General features: G+C 34.2%; 1 protein-coding gene across 1 annotated transcript in view; it reads right to left on the minus strand.

Annotated features, from left to right (window-relative positions):
• IPO11 (importin 11) overlaps positions 1 to 19,618 on the minus strand; it is a 216,045-nt gene that overhangs the window by 181,753 nt on the left and 14,674 nt on the right. The window contains exons 2-5 of the mRNA XM_027863585.1: positions 13,104 to 13,247; positions 9,637 to 9,737; positions 5,928 to 6,000; positions 4,327 to 4,530 (exon numbers count right to left, since the gene is read on the minus strand). Coding sequence (XP_027719386.1) covers positions 4,327 to 4,530; positions 5,928 to 6,000; positions 9,637 to 9,737; positions 13,104 to 13,241 — 516 coding nt within the window. The 5' untranslated portion in view covers positions 13,242 to 13,247. The remainder of the gene's footprint in view (positions 1 to 4,326; positions 4,531 to 5,927; positions 6,001 to 9,636; positions 9,738 to 13,103; positions 13,248 to 19,618) is intronic.

Below are 19,618 nucleotides of genomic sequence, written 5' to 3' on the forward strand. Positions count from 1 at the left end.
TCTCCTCACTCCCTACTGAAACAGCACTGTCATTAAAGCCCATGTATGCTCTGGCTTCGATCTATTTTTTGTTTGTTTGTTTTGCTTTAAATCCCAATGAGTCCTTCCATTTAACTACCCACTACAAGCAAATTGAATGATTTATCCTTTCCTAGACATGCATTACACTCTCCAACCTCTAAAACTTCACTCATGCTACTCCCTCTATCTTCCCTAACCAAGGATTTGTAGTTAAGAGGACCCTGATTCAAGGCATTTAACTTGTTGGGGAGTGTTTCCTCATTTATAAAATGAGGAGGTTGGCCTAGATATATTCTAAAGTCCCTCCCAGCTCTAAATCTTATGATCCCATGATCTCTACAAGGAGAAATACTACTTACCCCTCAACTGCTTTTTTTTTTTAATTTGTCTCCCCTAAAAAGAATCTCAATAACTTCAATATGGGGGGTAGGAAGGAAGGTTAATTACAATTTGTTGGGACACACTGTGCACCAAGTACAAGCTTTGAGTATGTAATGCATTATAACAACTGGCCCCAATATATGCATAGCATGGTGGATAAAGACAACTGGATAGGAAGGCCATGGGGTTGAATCCAAGTTCTGTCAATTACTACTTATATGATCTTGATCAATCATTTAACCTTAGTATCCTCATCTGTAAAATGAAGAGTTAGGACTAGATAATCACCAAGGCCCCTTTAAATAAATAAATAGTTGTCTAACTGAACAAATCTCCTTAGTACCCAAACGTTGCCCTTTCCCACCCTACTAGTTACCTTTCACACAGCCCAGAACCTACTAGGCTGCCAAGCTTTGCTGATTTCAGCTGGTCCAGTCTACGTCATTTGATAGAATGGTCCACAACATCACTGTAGCTAGACTCTAGGCTTCCCATTTGGGCTATCCCAGACCAAAAGCATGTCTTCCTAGATCTTAGGCTTCTAACCCCCATAATTTGTTACATCCATAGCAGGATGCTCTGAGGAAGATACTTTATAAACCTAACAGTAGTATGTAAGTGCAAGTTATTATTTCATCATTTGGTCTAAAATGGTAAAAATTCCAGAAGCCAAATACATTGGTTTTCTTTTGCTCATTACACAGGCTTACCAAAATTATAATCCTCAAATACCTGTCACCAGTAAAAGAAAATTTTGCTACCTACAGGATATGAATGATTTTTTATCGTAAGAACAAAGCAAAGCTGCTACTAAATGGGAAGAAGTATATTCCATTTGGAGATTTTATGAATTATGATAATAAAGAAATGGCTTAGAGGTAGCACAGTATAATACAGGAAAGGTGAAATTTAGAATCAGAAGATCCAAGTTCAAACCTCAGCTCTGCTGCTCACTCACCTGGGCAAGTCATTTCCCACCTGCACACCTTAAGCTAGTCACCTATAAAATGAATGGGCTGGAATCTAAACAGAATGACAGAAAATTATAAAGATCAAGACTGGCCCCAAAGAAGGACTATGAGAAAACACTTCCTCAGCTCCTTTGCAGAGGCTGGAACACTGAATGTAATGTAAGACTTTTCCCATGTACTGAAAGCTTGTGCCAAATTTTCTTTTTCCCGTTTCCTTTTTTGAAAGAATTATTATAAAGGTATAGCTTTGCAATGGAAAAGCAAAATGATATGAGGGAAATCTAGTCAACCTGGCAAGATATCAATAAAAATCTATTTTTTAAAATGAATGGGCTAGACTAGATCACTTCTGAAATACTCTGTAGCTCTAAATCTACCTAGGACCCACCTCTTTTGTCTCAGTAAAGAGCAGGCTGCATCAACTCTTAGTGTCAGTTGATTTAGTTTAACTGCTTCTCCTTGTTGAAACTGAGGATTAATAACTGCGGATGAGAGTGAGGGAGAGAGGCACACTGGGAAATGACTGTGGTATTTAAAACAAGGCACAAATTAATCTTTTTTTTTTTTTAAACCAATGGGTAACCCCCAAAGAGTTAATTTTAAAAATTTAAATAATATGTTATGAAAAATTAAATTACATGGTAATTTCCCTAATATTTACAAGTTTAAAAAAATTAAACAGCTTTTCTAGGATAACATATTAAAGTCCTTCAACCAAGTAAAATGTTTAAATCCATCCTCAGACAATTACTAGCTCTGTGACTTTGCACAAGTCACTTAACTTCTATCTGCCTCAGTTTTCTCATATGTGAAATGAGAATAATAAGAGTACCTACCTCCCAGAATTTTTGTAAAGATCAAACAAAGTATTTGTAAAGTGCTTTAAAACCCTAAAGCATTGTATAAATGCTAGCTATTATTCGAAAAGCAATGTGTTGCAGTGGAAAGAATACCAAAAACAGGAATCAGGAGACTAAAGTTCTGGGGAAATCTTTGCCATTAACTAGCTACGTGGTTCTGAGTAAATCATGAAGTCTCTATGAATCTTCTCATGCAAAATGTTTAGTCATGACAAGATAATTTCTGATGTTCCTATTAGTTCTGGAACTTTGTGATTCTATTTAAAAAAGTGATTTATGTAGGTAGAACAACAAAATTCTTACATATTAATTTAATTTTTTTGAAAAATTATGAATTTGTACATAAAACTTACTTTATTTTTTATTTGCTTGGTTATCATGGAGCTGAATATCTAGAAGGCACCTTAGGTATCATCAACGCCAATACTAGCTCAAAAAAAGGAGATCCAGAAACTTGGCCATCATTCGGATAATAAGGGACAGAGTTAAGGATACAAGTGCAGACTTATGATTCCTAAGCCAGTCATTTTTCCTCTACCATACTGCCTCTTCTTCTCTAACATACGAACAGTGGCTTTTGCTAATACAACAAATATTGACCGTAATTATAATTTCAATTAATTCTTCCGCTTTCCAAAAAATGAGCAAAATGTATTAATGACAATCATAAAGTTAAGTTTTGTTAATACTCTCAGACACCTTATGAGAGGCAATGTAATATAGTAAAAACAGCCTTGGAGCTAGAGGAACTAAGAGGCCATAGTTAAAATCCTGACAGCAACATTAACTAGACTGTGTGACAATGGGTAATCTACTTAGCCTCTCTCGCTCTAGTTTTCTCTCAGTAAAATGGATGTCCTAACAACTATGATACCCACACGCTTCACAAAAATCTTATAAAGATCAAATGAGATAATGTGTAGAGTGCTGTGCAAACCTCAACAGCACTATATGGCAACTATCATTGTCTTAAAAAAAAAAAATATTAACCTATGATGGCATTAGGCCTCTACCAATTTAATGCAATAATAAACCAAAAAATATAATGTAAGTTCCTTGAGACAGAAAGTACTTTGCACATAGCAGGCACTTAATTATTTAACTGTTGATGACTGATAAATTTACTTTTTTCATTCATCTTTATTTTGAACTTAAACACCAAAACAAGTATTTCTTTATAGATAATAGTGCCCCAAAAGAAAACTGAATATGAAACTGTGAATATCTATTACATGGAGCCTGATTTTCTTTTTCAATATATAATGAATTCAACATGTAACTTTAAAAGGTATTCTGATTATGATTCTTTCTGGCCTTCTATTCACTTTTAAATGTTTCAATAACCAATGTTTCATTTTTTTCTTTTCTTTTTTTTTTAGCTATCTTATTTCAACCTTGCCCCACACCACATCCACTGAAATAAAGAAAAACGAAAAACAAAAACAAAACCCTTAAGATAAACACAAATAGTCAAGCAAAACAAATTTTGAACACTGGCCACGTCCAAAAATGTATATCTTATGCTACTAATTCCTCTTAAAGTAATGCTATATTACTTTACTGCATTTCAAGAAAATTAACATTTAAAGGATTTTACTTAGTGTTCTGTTATATCTTATGGACAAGATAAATTTTAAGTATTTGTTTTATGCATTAACTAATTATTACAAGACATATAGCAAGCTAGTTATACTATTTCAAAAAATGAAAATGGACAATCAGGTTTCAGAATTTGACCACTTAAACAGCTTTTGTTTTCCCCAAAAATGGTTGCTAGGATAGTTCTTTATGGACATAAGCAGCAATATAATTCAAATCCTAAATATAAATAATCTTATACTGAAAAAAGAAAAAAGAAATGGTGATAGCTGCTAAAACATTGTTTCTGAGGCCCAAAGAATTTGGTTTCCTTGATTTTCTTCTTTACTGGGGTCTTGGAAACATGTTGCAAAGAACTGGATCATCTAGCATCAGACATTTAAAGTAATATTAACCTACAATATAAAATTCTTCAGGCAACCTAATAAGATGTTATCAAGTGAGCTTTTTGTAGGCAAAGAAAAAATTTTCATATCTAGATTTCATTCACTTACATCATAAAAGAGCTTCCGATCTGCGGCCAGTCTTTTGGATGCCAGAGTCTTAGTGACATGATAGAAAGTAAGCAACGCTCTGTGCTGACGAAGATCATCTTGGACTTTCACAGATTCTATAAGGGTGGGAATCAGTTCTGGCCAATGTCTGGGACAATCCAATCTAGCAACTTTTGCAATCAGCACTGCGATCTGAGTTGCAATCTATTAAATAAAATTACCAGAAAAAATGGATAAGGCCAATTGAATGCTGAAAATTGCATTTTTCATTAAGAACAGATTAAGTATATTTTCCAGATTTCCAATATTATTTTTCCACTGGCTATGCATTCAACAAAATGAGATATGTTTATACTAAAGTACCATGTTTAACACCAATTTCATTTAAAAAACATTTAATATTAGGTAACAGTAATGCTGAGGCAGGCAGGTGGTACACTGGATAGAGCATTGGTCTTGGAATCAGGAAGACTTATCTTCATGAGTTCAAATCCTGGCGTACTAGCTTGCTTACTTACTAGCTGTGTGACCCTGTAACTCACTTAACCCTGTTTGCCTCAGTTCCTCATCTGTAAAATAAACTGGAGAAGGAACAGGCAAACCCCTCCAGAATTTTTGCCAAGAAAACCCCAAATGGGGTCACAGACATGACTGAAAAACAACAGAACTAATCGGTAATGCTATATTATTTAGAGATTTGTGGTTTCACATATAATTCTCTTTTCTGTTCTAACTGTATATGGAAATATTCTTTTTTAGTGTTCATTAAACTCAGAATAAATTGTTTTTTAAAGCAATGCTATTACTACAATGTCATTTAGGACGTGATGTACTGACTTTTGTACTAAAAGCTAGACCCAGAGGAAAGAAAAAAGCTCTACCCTAGTGGTAAGACTTGAGTAAAGGTGCCCAGTAAGAATTCACATTGGTAGATGATGTTGAGATAAGTTACCAAATCACTAAAATAAAATTACATGCAAGCAGCTTATGAAATAAGAAATATTATTAGATGAATTTAACTGCTCACTGAGGTATCTGAGGTACTCCTTTTAAAAAAAAAAAAAGTGAGGCAGCTAGGTGGTGCAGTGGATAGAGCTCCAGCCTTGGAGTCAGGAGGACCTGAGGTCAAATCTGGCCTCCACCACTTGACATTTACTAACTGTGTGACTCTGGGCAAGTCACTTAACCCCGATTGCCTCACCAAAAAAGAAAAAAAAGGATCCCATCTTGACTGAAATTGGGATAAGTTTTTAAAAAAAAAGCTTAAAAGTTAATCAAGAATGTCATAAGCACACCATAATAAACTGAATCGCCCAAAATATTTTTCCTGAGATTTGGCGTTGGTATTCAATATGACTGATATTTTTAAATAAACTAGAGGAACCACAATTTTTTTAAAGTATTTCTATGATAAAAATTCAACACAACTTGATGTTATATAAACTTTTAATTTCTATTTTCTTTTTTTATTTTACTTTCTATTTATAAGAAAAATTCTTTCTTTTAAATTCTTCTTTAAGTTACCAAAACCCAGTTATTTCCCAATAAAAGCAACTATCCAAGGAAGAGAATGATTAATCAGCAACCATTTCTTGACTGACCTGATTTACTGGCTCATTGAAATTGGTGATGAGCCCTGCTCGCAATGTGGCTTTTTCCTCCTCCGAAAGAGCACTATAGAGAGAAAAGACGTATTTATTATTCAACAATACTAAAATGCATAAATCTATATTTGTATTTTGCACCTTTTAATAGCTATGTTTAAAAATATGCTTTCCACAGAGTAGGTACTCATATGTTTGTTGAGTAAAATGAACTAACATTTCTATTTGTTTACAAAGGTTTGATAAATAGATGTTGAAAACATTTTAGCTGTGAGTAAACACTGTTTACATTTAAACAGGTTACTGTAGAAGAAGAAAAACACGACAGATGATAAAAACATAAGAAAGCATATCAATGGTAATTTATAATAAATCAACAACCATTTATTTATTGGTTGCCTACTATGTGCCAACCACTACGCTAAGTGCTGACTTTTTTTATATTAATTTCTGTTGATGGGATGATGGTACAAGTTCTTCTAATTTTATTGGAGCACATCTATTTCCTAAAATTAACTATAAGGGGAATTTATGAAAAGCAAATCCTATTTTCCCCAGTAACTCCTAATAAGTGATACTGTACAAAGAGCACTGGCCTTACTAACAAAGCACTGTGTATAAATCTCAGCAACTACTTCTCTCTCTGGACATTAGTTTCCTCATTTGTAAATAAATGCTGGAAAAGATTTCCAAGATTCAAAGCAAGTTTAATATTCCAGATGTCTATAAAAATCACTTATGTTCCTACTAAGTAGGGAAAAAAAAACCAACAGATTATTTTCCAACTGTCAATACACAGCAAATTTTTACTGCTTTCACACAAAAGATCCTTCTTGCTTAAAAATTTATAAACTTCAAAAACTTGATCCTTCTATTCATCCCATGTTCTGATTCCCCTCAACTCCTAATGCTCAACAATGAAGCTCCAGAGGGAGCTAGAAGGTAGAAAAATATAAAAATCATAACACAAAGAGTTGAAACACTAAGTAATGAAAGAGTGAAGGCCAATGCTAAGTATTCTAGTATTAAAAGTGCTTTTTAAAGTTCATTCTAAATTTTGCATTACCTTGCAACTTCTTCCTTCTGTCAATATATGCTTTGCCTAAAATATGACTTGATTGTGACTTCATCTGAACTGCAAATTACATTTTATATCACAATACCATCTTTGGAAAATATTCACAATTCTAATTAATGTAAAATAAATATTCTTACAGCAATGTTAACAGAAGTCTAATCACAATTTATAAGGTCTTTCGTTACCTTTAGCCAATCTTTAGCCAATGTTACACTTTTGGTCAAGTGTACATTTCTCATAAAAGTGTATTATGGCTAAAAACAGAAACTGAACTAATTAAACAAGAAATTAGCATCATTCAGTTCATTCACTGAAGTTCAGCAAATTGTGAAAGCTATTGTGAAAGAAAACAAAGCTCACAGTACGTGACCCCTATGTCTCTGCAGGATTCTCATTCTTTAAGAAAATATTAACAAAGATAGCATCTTACTGGAAAATGTATAATATGTAAAATTCAAACACATTTATGTAATTCAACTTAAAAAACATAATCGGAATAATGGTTTCTAATTGACAAAGGAAGTCTAAATATGAGACTGACATTTTTGCCAATATTCTTCCCTTTAAGGAATGTCATTCCAACTTCTACCTTTAACAGACATTGAATATGTTATAGTTTTCAGGATAAAAAACTTTTCCACTTACTAGTTACATGGTTTAGCTCAGATTTTTAAAGTTTAAAAATTGGTCTACTATACAATTCTCCCTTCTGAGAATAATTTGAAATAAACCAGAAACTTAAAACATATTCTGTGTCTTAAAAAAGTCACTCATTAGGAGCTGAGCAACTCTTTTACCTCTCCACCCACAATGCAACCAGAATGGGTCAAGAAACACTTAAAAGTGAAGTGGACAAAGTGGAAGAAAAATTATTTCAGGGAACAACTCAGATACAAGTAGCTCAATAACATATGATCACTAATTCCTAAAACTACCAAATTCTTCTAAAATGAACACAATCTGAAAATAATTCTGTTACATAGAATGCAATCATATTGGACTTTAATGATTATTTTAAAGATTTCTTGTTTCCCCAATAACTACCAAGGACATGTTTTGTCAAGATTTAAATATCTTTATAAATATTTAAATGCACACACACATCTAAATATAACTCCTTCGATGAGCAAAACATTTTATTAATAAAATGTAATCCTTATGTGGTCACACTGACATCTACTGGAGAAATAAAGAAACATTAGCTTACGATACAAAGTTCCCCACATTTCCTATTGTATACATTTCAAACTCGTGTCTACTCTGTCTTTTAGTTGGAAGCTTTTTTGTTATGTCTTTTAGGATATCATATTTCCTTTTTTGGAGGAGTTTCAACTTAGTCTGATGTGATCCTGACTGTGCTTCCTTAATACTTGAACTCGTTCTTTCTGGTTGATTATAGTAAATTTTCTTGGACCTGGAAGCTCTTGATTTTGACTATGACATTTCTAGATGTTTTCAATTTGGGGTTTCTTTCAGAAAGGATCGCTAGATTCTTTTTATTTTCATTTTGCCCTCTGGTTCTAACAGATCTGAGCACTTTTATTATTTCTTAAAATATTGAATCTAGGTTTTTTTGTTTGATTATAGCTTTCAGAGTGTCCAATATCTAAATTCTCTCTCTTCAACCTGCTTTACAACTCATTAGGAAAATTGTTTTCACTGTTTCCAAAGACAGATACTTCATGTTTTATTTTCCTAACTTTTCAATCTTTTGGCTGAAATAAACACAAGATTCCAAATAGTGTATATAACACTACAAATGATTAGAATAGATTTTTGCAGAAGACTTAATTAAGATTCAATCAACACATCAGTTGTAAGAAACAATATGAAGACTAAAGGAAGGCATGGGAAGAATCACATGAACTAACATGAAATGAAGTGGGCAGAAACAGGAAAACATATGATTATAAGTCACTATCAGTGACTACAACAATGTCAACTTTAAGAATAACAAGCACAACGAAACATTGTGTACTTATACAGTCAAGCTTAACCATGAAGCAAAAATACAAAGATGCACTTCCCTATGGAGATGAAACATTGCATATATGTTTAAACTTCACTGATGTTTTGGTTAGTCTTGCTGAACTGCTTTTTTCTTTTTCATTCTTAGTTATGAGGGATGATTCCCTAGGTCACAGAGGCATAACAAAATATTTAGAAATGAAAGTGATGTAAAAAAAAAGACATCAATAAAAAATTTATTTTAAAGACTCAACCACTACAGAAATGATTCCAAAAACATTTCAAGATATTGCTTTTAAGATTTTTTTCCAAGTTGCTGAAACCTCATACTACTTGACAAAGTGACCTAATAAAAGTGCTTTACACACTAATTACTTACTTTGTACCTAAGCAATATTGTAGTGGCCAAAAAGAATGATGTTTTCTGTATGGTACTGACAATTTTAAAAACCACATAAAAACCACTTTTTCAGCAGACAGCTAATGAAGAACTTATATTGTTTGTTGGTTTTAAAAGGATTCTACATATAAAAGATTAAAAGCATTAAAAATTTTCTCCCTATTCTAAACATCCTAAATAGATGAAACGTTTAATGTTATGAAATATCACAGTCACCATTAACCACCTCCCCCACGTTACAAAAAAGGAAAGAAACTTACTGAGGTGCTACACGTCTCCAATAGCGATCAATTCCATTTTTAAAATACAGCACAGCTAGCCACCTTACATTTATATCCAGAGTATGGTTTGTAAAAATATTCTGTAAGTAACAATGGGCAGTATTAAAATAGATTTAAAAGTTATGCTATTAATACTTATAATGAAAGATGGGAGAAATAAAAATTATATAAATATATTATTTTTGGCAAAACAACTATCACCTTTTTATTTTTATATATCTTATCTCCATTCCTCAAATGACACAAAAAGAAAGCATATTATTAAGATATTCAAACAATGATATTAAGAGTTAAAGCTAGGATTCTGGAGGATCACAGCACCTGGGGTCTTTGAAGTCTTTTGTTCATTTTTTTTTCAGTCAAGGAAAGCTCATCTTCTCTCCTTTACTTAGACCTCCATCCCCCTTACAAATATGTAAAGTCAATCAAAATAAATTCCTACATTGATCATATTTCAAAAAATGCCTTAAAACTGTATGCTAAATCCATTACCTCTCTAACTACGGAATCACAGTTGCTCACTGCGCTGAGTTTCTAAGTCTTTCAAAATTCTTTAATTTTACAATATTGTTGTTATTGTATAAAATGTTCTGGTTTGGCTCACTTTACTCTTCAATTCATACAAGTCTTCTCAGGTTTCTCTAAAACTATCCCTTTCATCATTTCTTAGAGCACAATTGGGATCCATCTCATTCATATCCCATAACTTGTTTAGCATTTACCAACTGATGGGCACCATTTTAATTTCCACTTCTTTGCTACCACAAAAAGAGCAGCTCATAAATATTTTTGTACATATGGGTCCTTCTCTTCTTCGTTAATGTCTTTGACCTTTTGATCTCTACTTAGCAGTGTTATCACGAAGGATATGCATATTTAATAACGTTTTGGGCAGAGATCCAAATTAAAGTCTCTGGGTTCTGAAGACACATTAGTTATGTAGCATTCTTTTTAAGTTTAAATTCTAACTATCATTACACTAAAGCTCAATACCGAAAACTTTTAAAATCACTTTTTTAAAGAATTCAGAGTGAATTTATTGAGTTTATTATTTTACTGGATATCTGTTCATCTGATTGGTGTTATTACACAATTTCTTATTCTACCTGCCTTATACAGCATTTCTACTGCTTTACAGTAAAATAACCTGTTATTCATCAGCACCTCCTTCAAAGGATGGGCCACAGAACAAAATTTAAGTAAATTTTTTCACTGGAAGACCAAATAATGAGTATCCCTGCAAACACCACAGTACCCAGGAAATATTATGAAGACTTACTAAGTATTTTCATATGGAAATGCCATAGAATACCCTGAAACAGCTATATTTGACCACAGCACTTCATCCCTAGAGGGTAATTCCAGTTGAAGCCCACCACTAGGTAAGCAATAAGTGTTTAATATTTTTTAAACTGAACTGAGTGAAGGCTCTTGGTACAGGTCCCTGACACTTCTAAAGGTCAGTATTATGGGTTCAAATAGCCTAGCCTGGCCTCGGATCAAGGCTAACCCAAAAGCCAAATTTGAACCTGAAACTACTTTCTAGGAATGATCCAAAAGTCAGCTGTACTCAAACTTCTGGTTTATCTCAGTCCAGATCAACACTCTTGGTATCTGGCTGTAACCAAACGTCCAAAAATAATAATACGAATGAGAAAGAGGAACGAATGTGTGCACTCCGGGCCATAAGAGGAACAAAAGGAATTGGTGGACAAAGTTGATCCTGGTGGAAGAGAAGAAAGAACTACTGAAAACAAGTAAGAATTCACAAGATGAGTAGAATGCTAAGGAGCCTGGAAAACACGTCATAAGAAAAACTACTAAAAGAACTGAGTTGTTACTGTTGTCCTTCGTTCTTAAAGAGGACCAAAATGACACCACTATTTTGGGGTCAAGGTACAGTATGTCCCACTGTGGCTGATCAGACCAATAGGAGCTTAGAAGGCTCTACTGCAGATTGGGCACAAAGAGTCCATGTGAACATGTGCAGTAGAGATGTCTATAAATTTGCACATCTCACATTTCTTTTGAGCTACTGCAATTCTGCTCTGCTGACAGAGCACATTGTATGCCTTCTTCAATACAGGCATACAATGCTGAGTGGTTCTTTGCCAGTGTCTCCCATGTCTCACAATCAATTCCAAAATTTTTCAGAGAGACCTTGAGAGTGTCCCTTGTATAACTTCCTCTAGACCTGCATATGCACTTGTCTTGTTTGAGTTCTCATAAAAGTCTTTTAGGCAAACCTGCATTTAGCACTAGAACAATGTGGTCAGCCCACTGGAGTTGTACTCTCTGCAACAGAGTTTGAATGCTTGGCTCAATGTCCAGTACCTTATGTTGCCAGGTAATCTTCAGAATCTTCCCAAGATAATTCAAATGGAAGCAATTCAGTTTCCTGGCGTGGCACTGATTGACTACCCAGGTTTCACAGGCCTTCAACAATGAGGTCAGCCCAACAGTTCTGGAGACCTTCAGTTTGGTGGGCAGCCTCATACTTGTTCTTTCCCACACTTTTCTTCAGAGCCTCCCAAACACTGAGCTAGCTCTAGCTATGAGTGTGTCAACCTCATCATCTATGTGTACCTCACTGGAAAGTATACTGCCAAGGTAAGTGAACTTATCCACAGTATTCAAAATTTCTTTATTTGCTATAACCAATGGTTCCACATATGGATGGCATAGCGCTAGCTGGTGGAGAACCTATGTTTTCTTGGTCTTGTGAAGCTAAAATTAGCACAAGCAGCAGAGAATTAATCCATACTTTGTTGCATCTCAGCCTCAGAGGCTGCATTGAGTACAGAAGAAAGAACTGGGTATACATATCCTGAAATACAGAAAATTTAGAAATGACAGGAAAAGGTAATAGACTTATTCTACACAATTCTAAGAGGCAGAACTAGGACAAATATGTGGAAGTTACAGAGAATCCATTTTTTCTGACTAAATAATTTTCTTGACATAAGAGTGATTCAGTGGAACAGACTGCTTCACAAAGTAACAAGACCTTGCTACCAGAAATGTTCAAGAAAAAAAGGCTATGTTATGGAAAAAGGAAAGAGATCTCTGCCTTTGTGGGAAGTTGGATAAGATCTCTAAGATACTTTGCAACTTCAATTCTAAGATTCTTAGATTATATTATATAGAGATTTCATTTATCCACTCAGTTCATTTTTCTCAAGGATTATAAAGAATTGGAAAAGTATCATAACAACATAGAAATGTATTTTAAAACAATCTGGGAAACACAAGTATACAAATAATAATAGCATCTGATCCCCGTTCTGCCACTTGCTGTATGTATGATCTCCGGCAAGTCACTAAACCCTCTCTTAGGTAACAGATATCTCAAACAATACAGGAATGGGATTAGATTTTCCTATGGCCAATCAATCATAATGTCCTAAGCACTTCATTGGACATGAAGGATACAAATTCCAACTTACCAACAACACTGAGTAGAAGCCTGGCTGTGTCTCCCACTGTTTTAGCTGTTCTTCAGCTGGTTTCAACACTGATGTATCTTGGCTGGTGGCCTGAGTTAAGACGTGAAGAACAATAGTGCTGGCACTATCGAGATCCATGGAAACCTGATAATGATATTTTTAAACTTATTTCAGAGCACACTATACAATAAAAAGAATTAACAAAAATGTCAATAAGAGTTTTTTTAAAAAGCTGAAGAATGAGTCATTTTAAAGGATCAAAATATTCAAGAACAATTAATTTTAATAAAACGTAAATGATACAACTCTATGAATTTACCTTTGTTTAAAAAAAAAAAAAAGAAAAGGAGATACTACTACAATTCATAACCTAACAGCAATCATACAGCAGGCTGTAAACGAGACAAATTTTAAGATGCAGATCAAAAGCTAGTATGCTGGATCAGCCCTGGTTCAAGTCAATCCAGTGGCTCAGGCCTGGGATCACAAGGTAATGAGACACTCAGGGACCAGAAAATTCAATTAAAAACAACTTTTATATTTAGTGTGCACCACAGTCATTAACAACAGTGGTAAGGATGAAAAGACTTGAACCAGTTTAGCTGTTTGCTTGTATCTCACTTAATATGTCCATCCTCATCAAGGCAAGAGGAATTCCACCAAAATCTTCCAGAGCACTAATGCCTCACAGGCTAGGCCTTTTATGTCTCAAGAGACAAGGAAGTCACACCAATAATTCAAACTCAAACCATTCTCCCCCCTCTTTCCAACCAAATTCCAAAGACAGCTTCCCTGCCCCGCTTCAGGGGAAACCACCCCAGTCTATATAACATAGGTACCTCTCCTGCCACAACTGGCAACCTTCACAAAACTGCTACAAGATTAAATTAAATTAAAAAGAAACTAGCAGCTAGAATTCAACAGGGATGTTTTAATCTTATGAAGTAAAATGATCTTTGATAATAACCTAAAGGCTAAGACAATGTACACAATAACCACAACAAGTAAACAAAACTCTAAAAAGAAACCAAACTCAGTAAATTTTTTTTCTTTTTTTTTATGGCAACTGGGGTTAAGTGACTTGCCCAGGGTCACACAGCTAGTAAGTGTTAAGTGTTTGGTCTGAGTCCAGATCTGAACTCAGGTCCTCCTGACTTCAGGGCCGGTGCTCTACCCATGGTGCCAACTAGCTGCCCCCAAACTCAGTAATTTTAATGATTCAGAAAACATATAATGAAATATTTGAATGATATTTGAAGTATCCTCAGAAGATGAGGGAATTCGGGTGCTTCAATTCAGGTTGCCTACAATGTCAGAAATGGTTTTACTTAAGTCTGCTGGTTTTACTTAACTATTTTATTTTGTTACAATGTAGGATCAAATTCTGGAGGGACGAAGAGAGAATATACAGAAATGATAATGTTATAAAAACAGAAAGGGAGGGGATGTCCATCAATTGGAGAATAGGTGAACAAGGTGTGGTATATGAATGTAATGGAATACTATTGTGCTACAAGAAATGAGCAGGTTGATTTCAGAAAAACCTGGAAACACTTCTATGAACTGATGTTGACTGAAAAGAGCAGAACGAGGAGAACATTGTACACAGTAACAGCCACATTGTGCGATAACTAACTTTGACAGACTTAGTTCTTATTAGTTCTAATTCTTCTATACATCATGACTAATGTGAAAATGTTTAATAAGAATGTATAAATAGAGCCTATATCAGATTACATGGCATCTTGGAGAGGTAGGAGGAGAGGGAGGGGAGAAAATTTAAAACTCAAAATCTTATGGAAGTGAATGATGAAAACTAAAAATAAATTATTTTTTAAAAATGTTTAAATTAAAAAAATAAAAACAGAACAGTATCAAAAACTCTACAAATAATCCTTCTAAAATCTATCTAATTTGTAAATGACTGTAAAAGGTGCCCAACTCTAAAAAATTAAGGATTTTCCAAAATAACAATAATTTGCAAATGTGAATTTCCTTCAAAAAGGAAAAATATGGACAAGTTGAGCAACATCCAAGTAAAATAAAGGTTGTGAAATAAGTTATAATGGCTAGTTGCTCATGGAGAAAAAAAATTCTATCTAACTGGTATTACAGCTAATTATGTTTCAATGAACTTTTGAAATACATTAAATTTATTATACAACAACTAAGGTAGATTCAGAAATTTTCTTTACTGTATTTCCATTTCTAAACTTGCTCCTTCAGTTTTATTCATTACTCATTCAACAAACTTACTGAACACTTACAATGTACCAGACATAAGATCCTCTTAAGTCTCTTTAGCAAAAAAAAAAAAAACTACTCTTAGTTTAGCGACATATTTAATGTTTTTATAATGCAAAGAATGAATTGAGTAGCCACTACAGTGCCACCTAGTGGTAATAAGAAAGTCTTTTTTGAGTATCCTAAAAAAATCACAGATTTCCCAAGATAAACAGAACTCTTCCTGAGGATTGCATGACTACAAAAGAAGAATGAATGAATAAGGTTTAGGATAGCAGTGACAGAGATTAAGACCAGATGCTAGAAGAAATGTAATTAAGCAAATAAGAATATTCTAGATTAGTGGTTCTCAAAGTTTAGGTTCCCCAATATTTTCATGACAGCAAGGTCAAAACTATTTTTATAATAATAGTAAGACATTATTTGCCTATCAAAACATTCCTCCCTTTTCCAACTATCTATCTGTGGGAGGGTGGATTTTTTTCCCCACATATAATTCTACACAACAAACTGAAAGCAAAAGTAGATATGAGAACTCTGCTGAGATTTGCAAAAATACGTAAAATAATGCTATTCTATTTTTTTGTTGTGAAAAATATTTTCACTAAGATGTTATGTTAACATGTAAATCATCATTTATCACTGTAAATTTAAATTTAATTTAAAAATTTTAACATTTATCAGTTTCAATTTCTAATATGGTAAATATTTATATTATTACCTATATAAACAAAAGTCCACAATTCTTAAGACTATAAAGGGCGCTTAATAATTTTTAAGAGTAGAAGGGGTCCTGAGACCAAAAAAATTGAGAACCACTACTTTAGATATTTATTAGAAAAAGAAAAGGTAACAGGAGGACACTAAAGATACTTAATTTAGAAACAAATTTGGAAGCTTCATTATGATCGTTTAAGCTAATTACAATTATGATTAATAATGAGTTGACATTTACAGAGTATTTATGTTACAAAACACTTTAGCATACTTAGTTTGAAATGATTATCAAGACAACCTGTGAAGTAAAAAGGATATGTAAGTAATTATCCTCATTTTAAAGATGAGGAAACAAACATGAATTCAATGCCTTGCTCAAGGTCAAAGAATTATTAAAAAGTAAAGAATCCAGGTCTCCTACCTTTAGGTCAATCTACTTCTCTTAAAATAAGACTTAAAGGAATAGCATAGTATAATTCCCCTGAGGGAAATGATGGAGTTATAAATGTCAGAATCCCCTAGTAACAATGCTTTAATTTTCATTTTGTAAACATTGCTATTAGAGAATGAAAAGGTCATTAACGAGAAACTTGGATATAGCAGTCACCAGCCTCACTTTCTTCTCCATCTTGGAGACAAAGGACAAACTAAGGACAAACAACCACCTCTGTGAGTAGTAATAGGAGCTGCCCCACTGGGAACCCAAATGGAACTGGCCATGGGTAGAACAGCTCGCCTCTTTCTTTCTTTTCTTTGGCTTCCCTTCCCTCTGTCTACACAGGGTATCATACCCTTACCTGCAGGCACTCTGCCCAAAGGAATATAAATTTTGATCACTCAAACCTCACAAGATATCTTGGTGTTTACAGGCTAAACTTTTTCTTTCCTTAAAGGCCAAGCCTTAGACTCAACATCACTTGGGCTCTCATTGATTGACCAATCATAGGTCCCAGGCCAACCCTCAAGTGGTCATTGTTTGGGCCCTGATTGGCTCAGAGTGAACGTAAATAGCAATTGTTTCTCTTTTGGCCAGAAATCTTGAGGATCTTCCCCTCCCAGACTGATTTTTTTTTTTTTTTAACTAGGTAAAAGAGGCCATTCTCTGCCTCATTTCTTACCTAGCCTTAATCACTGATTGGGTGTTGCCTCAGTCGAAGTGAGACCTGTTAAAGACCTTAGCTTAAAAAAGCCAGGGCCATCTCCAGTTGTCCATACCCATATCTTGCCACTGGACCCAGATGGCTCTAGAAGAGAAAGTGAGGCTGGTGACTTTGCACAGCCCTCCCTCACTTACATCCAATTCACTTGCATGTCATAGCCTCACCTTCCTGATCTTATGGTCCTCTTTGAGAACGAAGTACAAACAACAAACAATTTCTGGATATAGCAGATATTAAGTAAATTTGCTTGTATAAAATATATAGAAGGCAATCAGGAAATCAAAGTGCGGGGAAGAAAGAGAAATCTGTTTAGAAGGTCTTAAAACTTAACAAGACGTATTACAGTAGAAAGAATATTGGCTTTGGAGTGAGAAAATGCAAGTTTGAATTCTGGTTATACTGCTACCTCAATGACCCTGGGCAAATTACAACCTTTCTAGGCCTCAGTTTTCTCATCTGAAAAATAAGGGTATTGAATTAGATGACCTCTCAGGTCCTACCCAGGTCTAAACATATAAGCCTATGAACTATTACAAAATGTCCTTAGTTTCACAGTTCTCTTTATTAAGTTTCCATCCTCCTAAACTTTCCTACAGCTTCAAACACCTCCATTCCTACTGGATGCTCTCTTCTGCTTTGGTTTAAGACCTCACATCAGTTCCTGTTTGTCCTGTCTTGTTATCCAATCTTCCCAAACCCATACTTAAGGTAAATATTCCCCGAAGTCCAGCACATAGTCTTTTTCTTGTCTGTATATACACACTCCCCTCTTTTCAAATTTCATTCATTCCTGCATATTCAACAACTGCAGTAATCTAAGACACTCAGGATGAACCAACATGAACCAGTTCACCTGTCTGCTTATATCTCACTTAATATTGATGATCATAATAGATAACATTTATCTTTCCTAGTAAATGTATTCTCTAAGTGTTTAGATTATAGATATAGATATCCATTTAGACAGACAGACAGACAGATAGATCTGTGCATGTGTTGTGTATGGCACGATGGAGAGAGAACTGGTTTTAAGTTTCAGAGCAGGGGCCAATCTGAACTGGCAGAAGCAGCTCCTCTCAGGGAGCTCCCCTAAGTCAATGAAATCACAGGTCCGGTTACTAAGTGTCAAATGTAATCAATTAGATTAGGGGTCAGAAAACTATGGCCCTCAAGCCAAATTCAGTTAGTTGCACAAATGGCCCATGAGCTATTTTATACAGTATTAAATAAGATTTTTATTGTACTTAAAAATGTAAACTCCATTCCCAGGTCATGGGCCATACAGAAAAAGGCAGCGGCCACCATAATTTGTTGACCCTTGACCTAGATTATCAAATTCCTTGAATGCAGGAATCATCTTCTAATTTGTTTTTATTTTCACATAATACCCTTGGCATTCAATAAATTATCTTGACTGGCTAAGACAAAGTTTACATGAAAATTACCTTGGGGAAAATACAAATTCCATCAAGCCAATCAGTTATAACACAATTTTAAAAACAACACCCAGATGAGTTATACATAAAGAAACAAGCTGAGTTTAAAAATTTATGAATGATAAAATGTTTATTTCTCTGAAAGTGTTTTTAATCTAAAAAATGAAAAATGCACATGAGAGCAACACACACTCAAAAACAAAACAAACAAAAAAAAAACCCAAAACCCTAGACCACCAAACCATCTAGTTTGAGGGAACAGGGCTGTTTAAAACGGATGGTGGTTGCAATGCGAAAACAGTTCAGAATGGGCTATCAAGTGAAAATACAATTATTTCCTAAAAATATTTTACATCATGCAACACTTGATTTTTAAAAAATTAAAAGAGGGGCATACCTTCTTAATTCCCTACTGCAGAGATTTTCAAACTTTTTGGTCTCAGGCCCCCTTTACACTTTGATTTTTTAATATACTCTTTTTAAATATCACTTTTATTTTAAGTTCCATATTCTCTCCCTCCCCCACCCATCACAAATATGAAATAATGCAAAACAAATTTCTGTCACTTTAAAAAAAATGAAAAGAGAAAAAACACGCTTTCATCTGCATATCAGGAGATGGCTAGAATTTTTCATCATGAGTCCTCTGGAATTATAGTGGGTCATTGTGATGATCACTTACCATGTTCTTCATAGCTGATTATCTTTACAATATTGCTCTTTAGAATACTTCTGTATAAATTGTTCTGGTTCTGCTCATTCTCTTTGCATCAAATCACAGTCTTCCCAGGTTTTTCTAAAACCATCCTATTCACCACACAATAGTTTTCCATCACATTCATATACCACAACTTGTTCAGCTATTCCCTAATAGATGGGTGGCCCTGAGATTCCAATTCTTTGCCACCACAAAAAGAGCTGCTATGTACATATGAATCCTTTCCTTCTTTCTTTGATC

Source organism: Vombatus ursinus, unplaced genomic scaffold (genome assembly GCF_900497805.2).
Source record: "Vombatus ursinus unplaced genomic scaffold, bare-nosed wombat genome assembly UNPS02014772.1, whole genome shotgun sequence".
Lineage (NCBI taxonomy): Eukaryota > Metazoa > Chordata > Mammalia > Diprotodontia > Vombatidae > Vombatus > Vombatus ursinus.